Source organism: Sus scrofa, chromosome X (assembly GCF_000003025.6).
Source record: "Sus scrofa isolate TJ Tabasco breed Duroc chromosome X, Sscrofa11.1, whole genome shotgun sequence".
In the NCBI taxonomy this organism is placed as follows: Eukaryota; Metazoa; Chordata; class Mammalia; order Artiodactyla; family Suidae; genus Sus; species Sus scrofa.
In genome coordinates this window covers 91,432,657-91,453,138 of record NC_010461.5, presented here as the reverse complement: position 1 = coordinate 91,453,138, position 20,482 = coordinate 91,432,657, and the positions used below count along the sequence as shown (strand labels likewise).

The 20,482-nt window shown below is 39.5% G+C and overlaps 1 protein-coding gene across 12 annotated transcripts in view; it reads left to right on the top strand.

The window, feature by feature from the left end:
- Positions 1–20,482, top strand: part of DCX (doublecortin) — a 326,902-nt gene that overhangs the window by 191,434 nt on the left and 114,986 nt on the right. For 7 of the 12 annotated variants that reach the window (XM_013986335.2, XM_013986332.2, XM_013986339.2 and 4 more), the window contains 2 exons: positions 10,838–11,223; positions 19,778–20,118. In XM_013986335.2, coding sequence (XP_013841789.1) covers positions 10,860–11,223; positions 19,778–20,118 — 705 coding nt within the window. In that variant the 5' untranslated portion in view covers positions 10,838–10,859. The other 5 variants (XM_005673830.3, XM_021080437.1, XM_021080438.1 and 2 more) reach the window with 5 other exon arrangements.

Sequence of the window (20,482 nt, the reverse complement as noted above, 5' to 3'; positions counted from 1 at the left end):
AACTCCCTTTAGACAAATGTAGAAATTTCTTGATTTGTCTATTTTTCATGCCTCTCACCTTTTCTTTTCTTTTTACTTTTTGGCCACACCTACATGCCAAAGTTCCAGGTTACTTTCCATCCCTTTGTCCCTTATACTATGCCCTGGGAGAATGCTTCAGCCTAAATTGTCAAGCTCTCTGATTTAATCTCTGTTTGCATCCATCACAAGTCTTAGTTTAGTTCATCTATTGACATTTTAACTTTACCTATGTTACTTATTTTTTTAAAATCTCTTATTTTTCATATTTACCTATTATTGTTCCATAATTACTTGTTCTTTCATAGATGTGATTTCTTAGCATTGTGAGGTTATTATTACTTTGTATTCATGTTCTGAGGATTCTGTTTACCTATAAAATGAAAGTCCTTTCATTTGTTGAGTTTATTGTCTCTATTTCACAGCATCTGCTTTGTTTCAAATGTTTGGTGATTCTTTTATTATATGCTTCTCTCCATAGTTGAGAGTTTTTTAGACTGTCTGCTCCTTCTGTTTATGCAGCCTATTTCAGAGAATAGAGGGAATATATATAGGGGCTGTTTTCAATCAGAGTGGACAAGATGGAGAACATGCCTTAAGAAGGCTACCTAAATGGATCAGTGTGCCCCTCTATTTCTTTTTTCTTTTTCTTTTTTTTTTTTTTTTTTTTTTTTTTTTTGCTTTATAGGGCCGTACCAATGACATATGGAGGTTCCCAGGCTAGGGGTCAAATCAGAACTAAGTCGCCAGCCTACACCACAGTAATACAAGTCCCAAGCCGCATCTGCAACCTACACCACAGCTCATGGCAACACCAGATCCTTAACCCACTGAGCGAGGCCAGGGATAAAACTTGCAACATCATGGTTCCTAGTTGGATTGTTTCCACTGTGCCATGACAGGAACTCCGCCCCTCTATTTCTTATTAATACTTTCATCAATTTGGCCATTGGTCATCACCCATGATACTAGACTCTCATTATCTTAGCTCCCATACTCATTGCTTTCACTTGAAGACAGATTCCCTCTGTTACTACTTGCTGGTCCATGTGGTGGGGAAAGGCACAGAGAGAAGTTGAGTTTTCTGGCTTTTCTTCCTGTCGTAATGAGTAGTTGCCTCTAATATGAATAGTAGCCTCTAAGACCACTCCTTTGTGGTAGTTTTTACCTTTTGGTATGGAGAACTCCTGGGGTACTCTTATTAGCTACAAGAATACTCTCCCATGCATGTCCTGGGCTGTGGTTTCCCTTTTTAGTTAAACAAATAAACTTCTCATCTTTTAAGGAATCCTCTCAGTATTGGGCCCACCAAGAATGATTTCAAGTGTGACCATGTATTGAATCATTTTTCTGTTGTGTCAGGTAGAATAGAGCAAGTGAAAAATCTGTAAATAACACTGGCTCAAGGAAAGTTTAAGCTTATTTCTCTTTTACATAAGCAAATTTTGTAAGTAAGTTTCCCAGGACTGATATACCATCTATCTATCTATCTATCTATCTATCTATCTATCTATCTATCTATCTATCTATATAGTTTACTACATAATCACCAGTCTCCAGTCTATTTTGTTGTTCTGCCATTCTCAATACCTGGCTTCCACTTTCTGTTGCAAGATGGTTGCTTGAACACAAAGCACGTCATCACAATTCAGCCAGTAGGAAGGAAAAAAGGGCAAAAAAAAAAAGTGTGTGGTCTCTCCTTCTATGGATATTTCCCATAAGTTGTACATGATACTTCTATATTCTGGGGGTCTGGTAAATGTAGTTTTATACACACCATGCATACTATTAGGAGCTTTCATATCATGTGTGATTTATTCCTCAAAACAACTCTTATATTATTCCTATTTTATAAATAAACTCTACTAACTTACCCAAGGTTATGCAAGTAATAAGCTGTGGAACTGGAATCTAAACTCAGATCTGACTCCAAAGTCTACCCTATTCATTTTTTCCACTATACGTGGTTCTCAACCTTGGATATACATTAGAATCACCAGTGTAGCTTTAAAAAATACTAACGCTTAGGAACCACACCAGATCAATTAAATCAGTCAAGAGTATTTATTAAAGCTTCTGGTTCAATTGTAAAGCCAGAGTTGAGTACTAATGCCCTTCTTAACTTGTTTCTTTTTTTTTTTTTTTGCCTATATATGCTATGTGTCCCTCTGTCAAATATTTTCCTAATTACCTGATTGTTAACACTCTGCTTAAGTTTTTATTTGTCTGTGTAATTTTTAAAATTATTTTGAAAGAATACAGAAATACCTTATTTCATATTTTATTCAGATTTTTAAAAATCATTAAGAAATGTATCAGACATGCAAAATTTTACAGATTCTGAAAATCTGTAACCAAACATATTAACAGACTACAGAAGAAAAATCACACAATCACATCAATAGATGCAGAAAAACCATTTGACAAAATCCAACACCCGTCCGTGATTAAAAAAAAAAAAAAAAACAAAACCTCGGAAAAACTCTAGGAACAGAACTTGCATAACTTGATACAGTACATCTACCAAAAAAGAAACAAAAAAATTCTTAAATTAATATCATACTTGATACTTAATATCATTGATATTAACACTTAAATTAATATCATACTTAATGAAAGGCCAAATGCTTTCCAGTTAAGATCAGGAACAAGTCAAGAATGTCCATTCTTACCATTGCTATTCAATATAGAACTAGAAGTTTTGCCCAGTGCAATGAGGCAAAATGCAGAAATAAAAGGCATTCTGATTGGAAAGGTATAAAGCCATCTCTGTTTGCAAATGTCATGATGATCTATGTAGACAATCCCAAGATAATTACAAAAGAAAAAATTCTGGAACTAGTAAGTGAATTCAGCATGGTTGCAAAAATAAGATTCATATTAAAAAGTCAATTGCATTTCTATGTACTAACAATGAACATGTGGAAAGCAAAATTTTAAATACAGTACCATTTACAATCCTTAAGAGAAATACTTAGATATAAACTCAATAGAAAATGTATAGGACATGTATGCTGAAAATTACTAAATGCTAAGGAAATAAATCAAAGAAGATCTAAATAAGTGGAGAGATATACCATGTACATGGATTAGAAGGCTCAATATATTAAACATATCAATTCTCTTCAAATTGGTATATAGATTTAACACAATCCCTATCAAAAATCTCAGCAAGAATTTTCCTACATACAGGCAAGATTATTGTAACATTTTTATGGGAAAAAAAAAAGGATGTAGAGTAGCCAGAACAATTTTGAGAAAGAAGAATAAAATGGGAAGAATCGGTCTCCCTGATTTTAAGACCTTTTTTAATAACTACAATAATCAAGAATGTTTGATATTGGAGGAGGGATAGATACATAAATCCACAGGCTAGAATAGAGAATGCAGTAATAGACTTACAAAAATATACTCAGTTGACTTTTGACAAAGGTGAAAAAAGCAATTCAATGGAGGATCTTTTCAACAAATTGTGCTGGAGCAGTTATATATCCATAGACAAAAAATATGAACTATCATCTAAAACTCACATCTGATACAAAAATTAACTCAATGTACATAATAGATTTAAATGTAAAATATACATATATGAAATTTTTAGAATATAAATGTGTAAATATACATATATGAAATTTTTAGAATATAAAAACTTCAGGACCTAGGCTTCATGGAGAGTTCTTAGACATGACATCAAAAGCACAAACTATAAAAAATGGATAAATTAAAAACTTGTGTTCTATGAAAGACCATGTTAAGAGAATGAAAAGACAAACTACAGAGTGAGAGAACATATTCGCTAACCCTTATATCTGACAAAGGACTCAGATCTAGAATATACAATGAATTCTCAAAACTCAATATTAAAAAAACAAGCAATCCAATTACAAAATGGGCAAAAGGCACAAAGAGGCATATTACTGAAGAAGATATACAGTTATAGCAAATGAGCACATGAAAAGATGTTCAACACCATTACACATTAGGGAAATGCAAATTTAAACCACAAAGGGATATCATTACACATCTATTAGAATGGCTAAAATAAAAATACCAAATACTGGTGAGAATGCAAAGCAACTGGATCTCTCATACATTGCTGGTGGGAATATAAAATATTAAGCCATACTGGAAAACAGTTTGGCAGTTTCTTATAAAACAGAATATACAATTATCACATGACTCAGCAGTTGCACTTCCAGGCATTTAGTTTCCAGAGAAATGAAAACTTACAGCTGCAAAGAAACCTGTGCACCACCACTTACACTTAGCACTCATTTATTCCATTTCACTGTGTGTAACATCCCATGTAAGAATAACCACTAATTAAATTAGTATTCTGTTGATAGACACTTGAGTTATTCTAACATTTCAACATTTCAATAATGCTTTTATGAATATCCTTGTAACTGTCTCCTTGAACACATGTGTCAGAATTTCCCTAGGATGGAATCTAGAAATGGAATTTCTGGGTCATAGGTCGATACACATTCTCAATTATACTACTACCAAAAACTACTCCAAAATTGTACTAACTTATATTTCTTCCAACAGTGTATGAGAGTCCCTGATGCTTTTTGTCTTCATCTATACTTGATATGTCATACTTTAAAAATTTCCACCAATCTAATGGTTGTAAAAATGCACTTTGTTTTAACTCGAATTTCTCTAGTTATGTGTGAGGTTTAGCATATTTTTACCTATTTATTGGCCATTAGGCTTTCCTATTTTATGAACAACCTGGGCATATCCTTTGTTCATTTTTTTTTCTATTGGAATTTTTCCTTTTTCTTACTGACATGGCATAATTGTGTGTGTGTGTGTGTGTGTATACACATACACATATGTATATATGAATGATCATGACATTAAACTATGTCAGTTATATAAGATTCAAATATCTTTTTCCCAGTCTGCTATTTATCTTTTAATGTTCTAATGCTCTTTTGCATTCAGAACCTTTAAATTTTCATGTAATCAAATTTACAGTCTTTTCCTATAAGATTTCTGCTTTTTGCATACTGGTTAAGAAAATCTTTTTGCTACAAGGAATTGGAGAATCACCTACATTTTAATTCTAAAAATTTCCAAGTCCTGTTCTTTATATTTAAGTCTTTAAAACAGCTGGAGTTTATTTTTATGTACAGTGTGAAGTGGGGATCTAATTCAGTTTGTTTACTGTATGAAAGTTAACTGTCCCAATATCGTCTATTGAATAGTCCAATGCTTTCTTTAATCTATCCAATTAAAGAAATACTCAAACTGGGAGTTCTCATCGTGGCTTAGCAGTAAGGAACCCAACCAGTATCCATGAGGACTCAGGTTCAATCCCTGGCCCTGCTCAGTGGGTTAAGGATCCGGCGTTGCCATGAGCTGCAGTGTAGGTCACAGATGTGGCTCAGATCCCACGTTGCTGTGGCTGTGGCACAGGCTGGTAGCTACAGCTCTGATTCGACCCCTAGCTTGGGAACTTCCATATGCCACAGGTGCAGCCCTAAAAAGACAAAAAAAAAAAAAAAAAAAAAGAAAAAGGAAAGAAAGAAAAGAAATACTCAGACCTACTATGTGCTAGACATTGTTCTAGGCACTTTGCATATAGTATTAAAAACAAACAAAATGTGGATTTCCCTGGTGTCCTCAGCGGGTTTAAGAATCCAGCGTTGTCATTGCAGTGGCTTGAGTTGCTGCTGTGGCACAGGTTCCATCCTTGGCCTGGGAACTTTTTGGCACAGCCAAAAAGACAAAACAAACAAACAAAATGTTACTATTGGAATTATGGATTCTATTTCATTAAATATGTTACAATATCACTTCTTTTATGGAGCTTATATTCTACTTTGGGTAGATATGTAATCATATAATAAATTGGTATATTAGATAGCATGTTAGAAGATGATACGTGTTACAGAAAAATGGAGCAGGGTAAAGGAAATTGGAGTGCTGGGTTGGGAAGGAAGGCTATAACTTTAAATAGGATGGTCTGGTTTGGTCTTGTTGAAAAGCTATTTGGGCAAAGACCTAAGAGAAGTGAGGGAGGTGGCCTGTGAATATTTGCAGGATAATAACATTATATTTAATTGATATTTGTGAATTTCATAAAAATTCCTGTTGGATTTTTTTTACTGGATTTTTTCATATATATGTATATATATGTGTGTGTATATATATATATATATATATATATGTATGTGTGTGTGTATATATATATGTATATACATATACACTAATTTATATACTAATTACTTTAGGGAGGGTTGATGCCCTTACAAAATTGCGTCTTGCCATTTATGAGCCTGGTCTGGCTCCACATTTATTCACAGCCTCTGTTATGTATTCTTTAATAGTTTTATGGTTTTATCAATAAAGGTCATACACATATTTGTTGGCTTTATTACTATGTACTCTATAGTTTTTTTGGTCCCCATATACTGTTTGTGTATATTTCCAACCCTACTTCCTGTCTGCTTATCCCACTCCCCCCCCCGATTCTACTCCCGGTTTCTGATAGGTGATGATCGTATGTGTGTGTATGCATATATGTGTGGAGCGGGGGTGGTGTGAGATATGGATGAGGGTCTTGTTTCCTGACCCTTATCCTAAAGCTGAGTTTGATTAACCCACACCACAACCTTTCTTTTTCATGATTTTTGCAAAATATATATTCTTGTCCTGTCTCCTCAGTGAATCTTCAAGTCCCTCAGGAGGAGTGACTGATGTCTTCTACTCTGCATTTTGCCTGTAGTACTGGGCACATTGTAATTACTCAAAAGGTCTTACTGGTACATTTCCCACAATGGGATTGCTGTACTTTTCCTTCAATCTCTTCACTCCATTGACCCCTCAATCATGACTTTCCCTTGACCTTCAAAGTTGACTTCCAAACAGAAAGATGCATTTTCCCTCTGGACTTGTACCTGGGACCTTTACTTCTGCCAGTGATCCTTCTCCTTTGAGGAAGTCAGAGAGAGAAAATGTCTTGATTAGTAGCTGAGAATTCTTTAAGAAGAATTACGTTGGTGAGATAAACCAGACCAGTTTTTGTAAAAAGTTTTCCCAGAAAGCATATGTCTATGAGATGCTTGGGGGAAAGAAAAGATCCTGAGTTAAAAGAAAAAGGAGGATGCTCTTTATATTAAATTGTTCTCTTGGAGAATTTCACCATATTCTAAGTATATTAAAGGCCCTGAGAAGTTTATGATAAATAAAATTAATTTTGTTTAGGCCATCACTTTTTCAACATATTTGAGCACAGAACCTTTTTTTTCCTGTTTTAAAAAAATACCTATTAACATCCACATACCTCACATTGGGAAACTGATTTTGTTCACTCTCTGTTTTCTGGTATATATAAAGCAAACAAAGCCATCTATCCTAGATTGTCTTCTAAAGACATTTTGCCTGTAGTAGTGTTGCAAAGCCTAGATCAGGAGGAAATTTCTCTTAAGATCTATTATAAATCCTTTCTGGACAAGGGAGTTGCATCCATTCATTTGGAATTTCCATATTTCTCTGCTTCTATTCCTTCATATTTCTTATTTCTCTGCCCTTGACCTGAATAACCTTGCATTTTCAAGAGGTGGCCACAAGGTAGGGCAGAAACAAATGAAGAAGATGGGGCAGGCACATGTTGTCCCCTGAGGTACTCATTTAGAAACCGTGAGAGCAGCAAAATGTTGGGAGAACTTGACTTCGCAGGTTGCACACTTGACACTGACCACCCCAGTAACATAGATAGCTTAGACTTTGCTAAGCCATCACCTTCCAGAGGAAAAAAAATCATGTTTTTATCCTACTTTGAGGCAGCTTACAGTAAAACATGAGCATAGCGAGTGCTTAACTATAAATCATCTAGCATTATATCTAAAAAGGAGGGTTAATTATACTAGGAATCGGATAGAAGATAATTCATGTTCATGCTATTAGCTTTGAGCTTCCTGAAAGCCAAGCAAAAATGGCACCATGATAGTTCAAAGTTGCTACATATTAATGCATGTAGCCTCAGTTGTGAAGATGGTAGCCACCCCCACAGGAGTTTCTCAACCTTTTCTTTTGTCTTATAGTTTGGCCTGCTTTCTTGAATTCAATATGGTTGCCTCCTTTATAACATATTTGATATAAAGAAGCCAATTAGTAACAAATAGGCAGTTTGAGTTGATAGCTGTTAATGTCTGTTTTGTAGCCATCACATGGAAATGTCTCTAGGTTAGATCTGAACTCTTCGACTCTTGAAGGTAAATGCTGCAGATCCCACTGACAAAATTACTACACCAAGCTAAGAGATCTTTGGGATCCTTCTTCAACATCATCTTCCATGAAATTCTGGAACGATTTTCCCTTGTCTCTTTCCTACTCCCTCTTAGTCTACTCCACTAACCTTATTTCACAAGAACCAGTTGTTGAATGCATGAACTAAAACGCCCTAAAGAATTTGCATATTTGGTCGTTCTTCTCTCAAGAAGGTGAAAGGAAGAGAGCTACCATTGCTAAGAAGCCTGGTTCGAGTGTCTGAGTCTAGCCCCCAGGCAGATGAAGCCAAGGTTTTGGCCAAGTGAAATTGCCAATTCCCTAAAAGAAAAGGCTAGTACATTGCTGGTTGTAGCATTCTGAACTTGCCTGTGCAATCTTTTTGCTACCCTGCAATTTCCTGTTGGTTATAAATGAAACCTTTCTAGCTATTAATGCAGCCTGTGAATTGAAAGAAAAGCATGTAATTAATCAAAGGAGGTTGGGGGGATTCACTAAGCCTGAGTTATAGGGGAGAAGCTGGACAAGGCACTAGGACCTAGAAGGCATCTATCCACCCTGGCAGGAATTTCTTGCTTGGAGCTCAGACAACAAAGGCATAGAGAGATTGGTTTTCTTTCTCTCAGCATCTCCACCCAACCAGCAGAAAACCGGTGAGTGGGGCTTTCGAGTGATTTTCAGGCAGAATGTAACAGATGTCAAACGGGAAAGCACAAGGCAAAGCACTCTCTCTCCTTCTCTCTGTGTGTTCTCTCTCCCTCTCTCTCTCTCTCCCCACCCCCCAACCCTTTTTCCCCCCTTATTCTATCGGAGTTTTTCCCTAAGCCTCTACCTGGGATTTTGCTTTGGAAAAGTGAGTTTGATGTTCCTTTGTTTTCACTGTGATGTCGATTTAGAATAATACAACCCCAGATTCTAAAGCAGAGCCCAGCGTTGCTCGCTCGTCCGGGGAAATGCTTGCTACTTGTCTTGAGGAGGTGGGGTCTTTTACGCTGCAGGTTGTCTGACAGAGACAATGCTGAGCTCAGCACAGGTCATGGTGACATTGGAAGATTAGAGGGACCGAGCCTGGTAAATCTACTAGGCACCAGTCCTCCTTTATCTCCTGTCCTCCTGGTCCCTTGCAAATATCTCAATGTGGCAGTGTGTAGCAGCTGAGCCCTGCTTGCTTTGTGAGTCCTTTTATCCCCATCTGTGTGATGCATGTTAATAGTTTGTTTCCGAGGCTGTCACTACCTTGGCTAGCCTTTGGGGCTTCTGTTGTATTTGGTTTCATAGTGTGATCTATCTATCTACCTTTTCTTTCTTTCTTTCTTTCTTTCTTTCTTTCTTTCTTTCTTTCTTTCTTTCTTTCTTTCTTTCTTTTCTTTTCTTTTCTTTTCTTTCTTCCTTTCCTTTCCTTTCCTTTCCTTTCCTTTCCTTTCCTTTCCTTTCCTTTCCTTTCCCTCCTTCATTCCTTCCTTCCTTCTTTCTTTCTTTCTGCAAAAAGGGGGAAATCAAATCTGATAGACAACCATCTTTTGCCTCAGTAACACACCTGGGAAATAGACAAATTTGGGGTGAATTTCCTGCTGTGAGGGCAAAATGACCCTTCATTCAGGATAGAAACCCAGAACAATGAAAGGTGTGCTTGCTTCTAAAGGTCCCATATGCTGTCCAGGGACTCATTTGGGAATCTTTCAACAATTAAATTATTCCATTAAGAGGTGGGGCTGCATCATTGTGGAAGTGGCGGCGGGGGGGGGGGGAGGTAGACCACCTAGGAAAAGGTGGGGGAGGGAGATTTTGTGACCAAATGGTACCAGGGGTGAAGCAGAACTAATAATTTGCTAAATAACTGATTTTTCTAATCCTTTTTTTCCAGCTTATTTCTTATGAATGTTGGATAGCTGCACCAGCTTGGTGGGGAAAGGGTTGATGAATAGCACAAAGACTCTGGCTATTCCCTAGAGGCTGTCCCTTTAAAAGAGAATCCCAGTTTATTCTGGGGGGAGGGGATGCACACATTAGAGCAGGAGAGAGGGTTTGGATTAAAATTAAAACATTCCCCTTCCTAGTCATTTTACTGAGGTGCAAAGATTGCTTCCCCAGCCAGAGATGCTAACCTTGGCTAGGTCCTTCTGTTCTCTTCAAGGAGAATTTTGTCAGGCTATGGATTCATTTACAACTGTTAGTCATGTGGGCATGTGTGAAGAAACAGATGCCAGTTTTAATGTATTTAGCCTGAAGTTACAATTTGATAGGAGCCACTGTCAGTAGGATTTTAAGCTATTTCAAAATCCCTCCCTCGCCTCTGTTTGGAACAGCGCCCAAAGTGCCTCCCTCCCTATTGCTCACCCCAACCCCCCAGCCACCAGCACCCCCAGCCCCTCCTTCTTCTCTATTAAGATCAATATTCCTGCAGGTCAGGGGCAAGCAGCAGATGGGTCACGGGCTTTTTTCAACCAGTTCTTTTCACAAGCAGCAGATTGCAGATCTGGATCTGGCTAATATTTGAATTCCTTTCTCCCTCCCCCCTCCACTCCTCACCCCTTTTTCTTTGCTTTTTTTCATCCCCACCCTTTTCTCCAACACTCAGGTCTCTGAGGTTCCACCAAAATATGGAACTTGATTTTGGACATTTTGACGAAAGAGATAAGACATCCAGGAACATGCGAGGCTCACGGATGAATGGGCTGCCCAGCCCCACTCACAGCGCCCATTGTAGCTTCTACCGAACCCGAACCTTGCAGGCACTGAGCAACGAGAAGAAAGCCAAGAAGGTACGTTTCTACCGCAATGGGGACCGCTACTTCAAGGGCATTGTGTACGCTGTGTCCTCTGACCGTTTTCGCAGCTTTGACGCCTTGCTGGCTGACCTGACACGATCTCTGTCCGACAACATCAACCTGCCTCAGGGAGTGCGTTACATTTACACCATTGATGGATCCAGGAAAATCGGAAGCATGGATGAACTGGAGGAAGGTAATTCAAGGAGTGGGTGGTGGCCCTTGGTGGGAGGTGGCATCATTAGTTACGGTTGCATTTATTTTATTCAAAGAAATGGGGAAATATATTTGTTAAACCATGAGGCTGATGCTGAGACTTCTGAATCATTAGCCATTACCCTTCGTGGTCTTTAGTCTCCGCTGGGGTTGAAGCGTGGCTGGTGATGAGAATGCTTTGTGTTTATCTCCCAGGGTATACAAAGGAAAATCTGAATTGCGCCTTTACTCTTGATTTTATTCATAATTCATGCTAAATAGCACTATAGAGGCAGACCATGAAATCATTAGAGATCTAAAATGAGGAAGGAAGTTTGGTTCAGTTAACAGAAAATATTATACCCTAATATCTTTTGAACTGCTGAGAGACTATTTGTGAATTGCCACTCATGGAAATATGCACCCTAAAAGCAGGACTTCCTGGACGTAGTCACAAAGGATTATACTTTTAGGTAAGTGGTCACTGCTCAGCTGTTGCTTCTAAAAAGCCCACTTCAGGGTGTGTCCCTAAAGCTGAGGTCATTGAGAGAAATACCAAAGAAAGCTGTAGGTATGTCTGGTATTTTAATAAAGACTCTTCCTATTAGAATAGGAACTGACTCACTGTACCTACATCTGTTTAAATCCTTTCTAGATTTTGGTTTTGCAATTGAATTTTATGACAAGAGTGCTGAAAATCCTGACAACCTGTGCACCCAACTCGAAAATAGGGAACATCCCAGCTGTTAACAAAACTTACTCAGCCATGGAGTCTTTTTTGTGGTCCTTTAGAAAATAGATCTTGGAAATTTAATGTTAATGTCTTAATATTTTGCTTTATCAAATCAAGTATATTGAGGATGCCTCCCTACCCCACTTTTAAATTGGTAGAACCTATGTGATCCGTTTAACCTGACAATGCTTTAAAGGACAGCCCTGAGGAGTGGTGATAATGAAAATGTTCTCCCCCAGACCTCTTCCCATTCCCCAGACGTCCCTCCTCGTTCTTTCCATTCCTTGAGCAAAGGTGAGTTTAGAGCAGGCAGATCTCTAGGGAAACCAAATTCTGAAACAGCCGGCAAGGAAGGAGGAACAGCACATTCAATGACTTGGTGTGGGAGTGCCCCGCCTCTGCATCACTGCTTCTAGGTTTCTTGTGTTCCTAGACAAAGGAGCATGAGGGCTTCCCTTGTACAAGACCACATTCTCACAAGTAGCTGCCGTTTCTCAAGTCAGGTCAAAGGATCTGGGGCCAGTTGCTAATAAGAGACAGCATCCATATGGCTATTGGATCTGGGTCTCAGGGTTCAAGTCTGAGGCTTTTTCTCCAAGCTGACCTTGAAAAACAGTGCTGAGGAGGCTTAGATTATTTGATCATGTGCTGGATGGCCAGGCAGAGGTTAATCCCAGGCTTCTTCTGAACATTTAAGGATTGGCCATACTGGCGAATATTTTAAAATAAAGGAGAGTCAGGGCAAACTTCAAGGACTTGAAGCTGGGTAGAGGGAGCTGTCCAACAGAGTAATCGTTAGGGTGTGTGTCATTTGTCACTGTAAAAGCCATATCTCTGTCTAATTTGAGGGGTTTCTCAGTAATAATTTTCACAAACAAAGCACCCTGAATCACCCAATATGTCCTCATTTCCACTAGCTGTGATCTTTTGAAGACCGTGAGAGATGCTTGGGCAAAATTCTGAATCAAGTGACATTGTATTTGGAGCAAGGATTAGCACGTTCTTGTGTCTGATATAAGAGCAGTATCATGCACAGATCCCCCCAGCCAATCCATTTTGTAACATGTCTTGTTCAAGGACAAGCCCTTGATATGGACTTTTTTTTCACCCTGGATGTTTGTGTGTGTGTGTGTGTGTGTGTGTGTGTGTGTGTAGGTGTGTGTCCTGTGTTAATCTTAGTTCAGTATAGGTAACAAATACAATTTTGAAGACTGCAACTTTCTTTCTTCTTGATCCTTTTGAGTCCTGCTAGATTGGACTTCTCTCATCTACCACTCCTGGGTGCAATAGTAAGTACTTCCTGGTGAATTTCTGGACCTTGCAGAGTGTGAATAAGGCTCAGTTGCATTTATTCATATGTCATCCACAACCACAAACTGCAGTGGCCCTCAATACCCTCTCAGTCCTGAGCACTGCCCGTTGTTCAGTCAAGGAAATCCTAGGATATCTCTCAAATAACACCAAGAAATGTGATCAGTTTTTCCACTACCAGAGAGCCAGCTGGGAAAAGGCACAGATATGAAGAGGATAAAGAAAAAGGGTCTTTTTCTCTCCTATTTTTGTGTCTTGCAACCACTCATGTAGGAATGGAGGACAGAAGTCCCTTACTTTGTTAACATTTGAAAGAGGTTGAATGAAAGATTAAAAAAAATAATAATTCAAACATGTTGCTTCCCAAGAGACTTCCAACTGAAAAAGTTTGGAAAGATCCCTGGGTGAAGAGTCAAAGGCACTGGGTTCTTGTCTTAAAGTCAGAAGATTATAATAGGAAAAGAAGTCTTTGGAATCAGATTTGGTTCAAATCCAAGATCTGCCACCTGCTAGCTTGTGTGAACTTGGGGAAAACCATTTAGACTCCCTGAGCCTCAGTTGTTCATCTGTAGAGTGGGAATAACTGCTCTGAGGATTAAATAAAACAATGGATATGACATGTTTAGTATTCTGCCTGGCACATAGAAAAGCACTCAGTAAAGGTTAGCTGTTACTATTTGAGCCATCCCAGTTTATAGCCGGCTTAGCTACATGGCTATAGCTTTGTCTTTATCGTCATTGTGACTAATTGTTTCTCTTTTTAAAATAACTTTAAAAAAACTTTATTAGGGTATAACCTGCATACTGTAAAGTTCACCAACTTAAGTGCAAAATTCAATGATTTTTAGAGAATTTACCAAGTAGTGAAACCATTATTATAAACTAATTTTATAATATTTTCATCACTCCCAATAGGAACTCTGTACCAAATAGCTGTCACTACCCATTTCCCCCATTCTATCCAGCCTTAGACAACAACTTATCTACTTTATGTCTCTACAGATTTGCCTATTCTGGACATTTTATAGAAATCGAATCACACACTGTGTTGTCTTTTGTGACTGGCCAAACTTAGGAAATGTTTTCAAGGTTTGTCCATGATATCCCAAGTATCAGCACTTCATTCCTTTTTTGAAGAATAATATTTCATTGTATAGATCACATCTGTGTATCTATTGTAATATTATTATCTGTAAAATGAGGCTAGTAACACCTGCCTTCTTTATCTATTAGAGTGATTGTGAGGATAAAATTAGATAATAGATATGGAAACACATCAATGAGGTAAAACTATAGCTACAGAGAACTATTATTGTTCATGATGTAATAAGGATGATGCTCATGAGAGGTTGGAATAGCCAGTAGCTCCCAAACCTGGCTGCCTTTCAGAATCTTTTAGAGCTTTAGAAAAATATTGGTTCCTGAGCCACACCCCAAATTTGCTGAATCAGAATCTTCAAAGCTAGGGCTCTAGAATCTGTTTTTACAGACTTCCCCAGGTGAGTCTTATGAGCACTTGAAGTTGGGAAGTACTAGATTAAGTGATCCTGATGGACTCCATTCAGTTAACTGTAGTGGTAGGAATTCCTAGGAATAGAGAAATCTTTGTTTTGTTTTGTTTTGTTTCTTTTTAGTTTGTAGATCTTGAATGAATAATGGGGCTTAGAAATACTATGTTTCCGATATGAGTATTGCTACTCTGCTTTCAAATGGATACATTATTCAATAGTTAGCCTAAAATAAAATGAAATAGCAATTGGCTAGAAATCACTCTGGCCTTGCGACACTCCTTTGTCTAATGTCTCTAGTCTACTCTCTACTGCTAGATGCTGAAAACAGCAAGGGGACCATTTTGGGTCAAAGTCAGGTTGTTGATGTCAGCTTTCCCACAACTCCCCGGGTATACAAACGGTTTTCATGAAGCCATACGGAATGTGGCCATAAATGTATTAGCTGTCTTCCCAGTGGGTCAGTGATTGAAATCCACCAGTGACTTCCCTTTTTGTCTTGTTTAGTCCTTCATTGTAGAATTGTTCCTTCCCTTCACATCCTAATTATTTCCCCGCTTCCTTGTATGTAAGTACCCTGAACACTCTTAGGGATATCATTTTGAGCATTATTATTTATGTAGACCACGGGACAGAACATTTACAACTGGGACCCTCTCGTTGGAAAATCTGAGCTGTGTGATGGCACTAGCTATGATCACCTTTCTTTGCCATAGCTCATTTGTTCCAATGAGATGAAACCACCTTCTCACGAATTTATCCTCTAACTACGAAAGCAAGCACATAGTCAAGGAGGAGGATTTTAAGATACCTGAGAGAGTGCTACATCACCAATAGATCTGATAATACAATAAAGTACCATTTAATATTTTCTTTCTTGAGTGAGGAAGCCCGGGAAAAGGAGCAAGCCCAGTCAGAAATGCTTTTGCACTGAGAAACTATAAACATGTTGAATGTTTTTGAAAATGGAGCCCTCCTGAAAGGGAAGTGAGGTAGACATTAGATCATCTTGAGCCCACAGCTTGTTCCCTTCCTGCCTTTTCAGCTGGCCTTCCATGATTTCATTTCCTTACCCCCTTGCCCTGAAGCACATTGTCGATTCCAGCAAATTGTCACCTTGCTTGGCTCTGAAGCCAGCTTTCCTTCTAGGCTTCCAATGAGTGGGAAATGGCCCCTGGAAGCTGTGGCAGGATGGGAACCCAGCTGTGTAAAGGTGCAACGCACTTCACGTGGCTCCAAGTGCCAAGCAGCTGGATGTGCAGGAAGCACTGAGCTCTGGCAGCACATGTTGCAGATGCTTGCAACATCAGAATAAGGAAACCTTGGTCTAGAGAAGCAGCACATCTGAGGTCGGCTTCCATGGGCTCGTATTTGTCCACAGTAGTACAAGTGGAGAGTTCTCCATAGTGGGCGCCTATTTCTTTAACATGTAGTTACCATAACAACTTTATCTACTAGAGCCTGTTTGGAATTGAAAAGGAAGAACATTCCTTCCTATAGACCTTTAGGCTTGAAGGGACTTAGCTGTCACCTAGTGCAATACCTTCTGTTTCTAGACAGAAAAGCTGAGGCTCAGAGATGAAATGATTTGCCTGAGGTCACGTAGCTCATAAATGCCTGGTTGGGATTTGAATCCAGGTCTGACTCCCCAAGTGTAGCTCGCACCCACCATAAATATCCTGCCCGTTGGTGGAGGTTGCAGATGGGAGGCTCTGTACTGTAGGGGCAGAGGGCATATGGAAAATCTCTGTACCTCCCCCTTAGTTTTCATGTGAACCTAGAACTGCTTTAAAAAAAAAATTTGTCTTGGAGTTCCCGTCATGGCTCAGTGGTTAACGAATCCGACTAGGAACCATGAGGTTGTGGGTTCGATCCCTGGCCTTCCTCAGTGGGTTAGGGATCCGGCATTGCCGTGAGCTCTGGTGTAGGTCGCAGACACAGCTCGGATCCTGCGTTGCTGTGGCTCTGGTGTAGGCTGGTGGCTACAGCCTGGATTAGACCCCTAGCCTGGGAACCTCCATATGCTGCAGGTGTGGCCCTAGAAAAGGCAAAAAAAAAAAAAAGACAAAAAAAATTATCTTAAAAAAAATATCCTGCCCTCAGTGTGCATCAGCAGCCACAGCATGTGGCTTTGCTAGGTGTTAGCTATAAAGCTACTACATTTGACATTTGAAGCAACTGGACGCTTCTTCTCAACTAACAGGAAACACTCATTTTGAAGCAGTATGTCCCGGGCAGCTCTCATATTATATAATAATTATAGCTCAGTTCCAAGATGGCTGTCCTTGCTTCTTTTTTCTTTTCTTTTCCTCAGCTTCTCCTCCTCCTTTTTCATCTCCTTTCTCTCAACCCTTTCTTCCTCATTTCCCTCTTTGCTCGTTACTTCTGGTTCTCTGTCTGTTCCTCCAGATTAGGGCCTTAACAATAACAATATCTACATATATCAAGTGTTTACTATGAGCCAGGCTCTGGACTCAACCCCGTATATCATATATCACCTGCTTGGAGCCTCACAACAACCTTGTAAGGTAGCTATCGTTATCATCATTCCCACTTTGCAGACAAATAACTGAAGCCCAGGGAAGTTTGCCCCAGGGCATACAACGAGGAAATATTGGGGAACCCCATTCTGACTGACATCACCTCAGCTGCTCTTTTTCCATTACTCCATGTTGGGGCCAAAAAGGAAAGAGAGTGGAGAGACTAAAATGTACTGTTGGAAAGTGTTCAACATAGATTTGGCTGAGAGCTGGGCCTTCTGAAAAGTTCTTGGGTGCCATATGATACCATAGCCGTCTGCCATCATGTTCATTTTCATGAGGTGTTTAATCATACTCATAGTTCAGAGGCTTAAGAGGTTTAAGAGATGGGAGCAAAAAAAAAGTCCGGAGTCCTAATAGGGCTACACAGCTGACTCTCCTGAGGAGACTGTAGATGAGTGAAATCATAAATATATAGCCTCATACATTTGCACACCACCAGTTGTCTGACAGAGTTTTAAAGTACATGACAAGTGATGGAAAACATCTGACTCAAAGGCAGTGACCTCTTGGAAGGTGCCCGTGCATCTGGTAGAGTGCTAAGGCAAGAGGCCTTTTCTAGGGTTTGAGGAATATTGACTGTGCATACATGGGGGAATTGAAAGGACCCTTTCACCCTTTAAGTCACAAATTAAAGACCACACCCTCTAATCACTTGGGTTGGATTGGATTAGCCAGCGGGAACCGGAGAAATGAGGGTTTCTTTTGACCGAGGTCTTAGAGCGCCCCATCCTGGCTGTGTGTGTGTGTGTGTGTGTGTGTGTGTGTGTGTGTGTGCGTGTGCACCAAGTGCAAGAGGGTGCCTGTGCTCACCTACAAACCATCCCTTGGGCCTCTTGTCAAGACACAACACTAGCAGCTTCCAGAACAGTGTTGGAAGCCACTTTGCATACCTTGTATAACCACTTACCTTCCCCCGCCACACATATAAATGCCCTCAAAGGTGCCCTAGAGAATCCTACTGAATCTTCTCTCAGTGCTAACAGAGAAATTTATTAATTAACATGACTTAAAGGATTTGGTGCTACAGCCAAGCAATCAATATTTGCAGAGGGAGTGAATTATCAGCCGAGCGCCCCTGAATGTCTCTGCGCCGTTGTCCTGCTGAGACCAAAGGAAGTAGAGCCATCAGATTATAATTGTGTTTAATGCTTTCTTTGCACTGGCTAGGGTTGATTTATTTATTTATTTAGCATTATTACTGATGAGTTAAGCCTGATTAAATCACTCTGGTTTTCTGCAGCTTGACCTCTGGATGAACTTTGTATACCTTGAGGCTAATGTGTTTTCCTCAACAAATTCAACCTTTTCCAATAGTCTCTCCCCCAGACTGAGCCTACCTCTTTTCCTCTTTTCTCCAGCTTCTAGTCCCAGGTGTCTAATCCCCTCCTTTTGCCCCTGGCCCCTGTGTTTCTTCCTTCCGCTGTATTAGTCATTTCCTCTAGCCCATAGTAAATGTGAAAATTACACTAGATCCCTCCAATCCATAAATCAGACTGTATGATGTATTCTCACATCTCCACCTCATTACTTATGGCAGCCAAGGGTGAGCACTGGTGAAGACGGCCCTGAATACACCGAGCTAGTGTGTAGCATTCAAGAAAATGGAAAGGTGAGGGGTGGGTGGTGGAAATAGGGGAGAGCATGTCTCAAGCAAGAGCTAGACTTGCAAACCCGCGGAATTGTGTGTGTGTGTGCGTATGTGTGTGTGTGTGTGTGTGTGTGTATACAGCTTGTTATTTAGACAGTTTTTCCACCTGGGTATGGGGGTGAGCAGTAGAAGACAAAATTATATACACATACGTGTATTCACCCCTCCACACACGCGCGCACACACACACACACACACACACACACTTCACATTTCAGTATTCCACTGCTTAGCCATATACTCTGTGCAAAGTACAATCTGCCTTCTTGGCAAGTATAGACTGTATGCCCAATAGGCAAGGTTACTTTGGTCACTTTAGCTTGGGATTAAAATATGTTCATTTTGAAAATTTGCCTCAGTTCATAATATAACGATGGAATGGGGCTATGAATCCAGAAATAGGATGGAAATATTAAGAAATAGAGGCATGTTAAAAATACTCCCAGTAATGCTCCTAGACATAAACACACATCCTAGAAATTAATATAAACGTTTCAATTCCAATAAAACCACATCAAGGTTGAGAACCTCACTTGTTAGATTATGATTAGGTATGTTCATTGTCCATGGGAACCTTAGCTTTGTAGGATTTTTCAGCTAAGAACGCCATCATGATGAAGACTATTTTGCTGATTACTTGCCCTTGAATTGAATGAGCCAAGTTGTTAGAGAGCCTAATTAGGAATGCACTTGAAGTTAGCCATTATTACCATTTCTCCAAAAGTCCTACTCCAAGGTCAGTGTGTATTCGTCTGGTTAGAAGAGCCCATATACTTGCTATTAAACTAATCATCTCTTATTTCTTCCCTTAGGGGAAAGCTATGTTTGCTCCTCAGACAACTTCTTTAAAAAGGTGGAGTACACCAAGAATGTCAATCCCAACTGGTCTGTCAATGTGAAGACATCTGCCAATATGAAAGCTCCTCAGTCCCTGGCTAGCAGCAACAGTGCCCAGGCCAGAGAGAACAAGGACTTTGTGCGCCCCAAGCTGGTGACCATCATCCGCAGTGGGGTGAAGCCTCGGAAGGCTGTGCGTGTGCTTCTGAATAAGAAGACGGCCCACTCTTTTGAGCAAGTCCTTACTGATATCACTGAAGCCATCAAACTAGAGACCGGGGTTGTCAAAAAACTGTACACTCTGGATGGAAAACAGGTGGGTGCTTTTTTCCCAAATTAGTTTTCTCATTTGTTCTCAATCCTTGGATGACCATCAGAAATGACCTCAGGCATCATTTCTGGTTGGGAGACTTTTCCTCCATTTCTCATCATCCCTTCCTGATATATTATGTCTTACTTGAAAGAAGGGTCTTTTCAGCAAAGTAATGGACCAGGAATCTGAGGCTTTGAAATTCAATTTGCTTCTGACTTACTAAGTACAATGGTCATTTATTAACTTCCTTATCTGCTAAGAAAAGATGTGTTAGAACTTAGATCCTATACATTCTTTTGAATGTGAATTTAGCTATTGCATGATGCAACCTTGGTTGTTCAATGTATGTGACTGGAAATGAGATTTG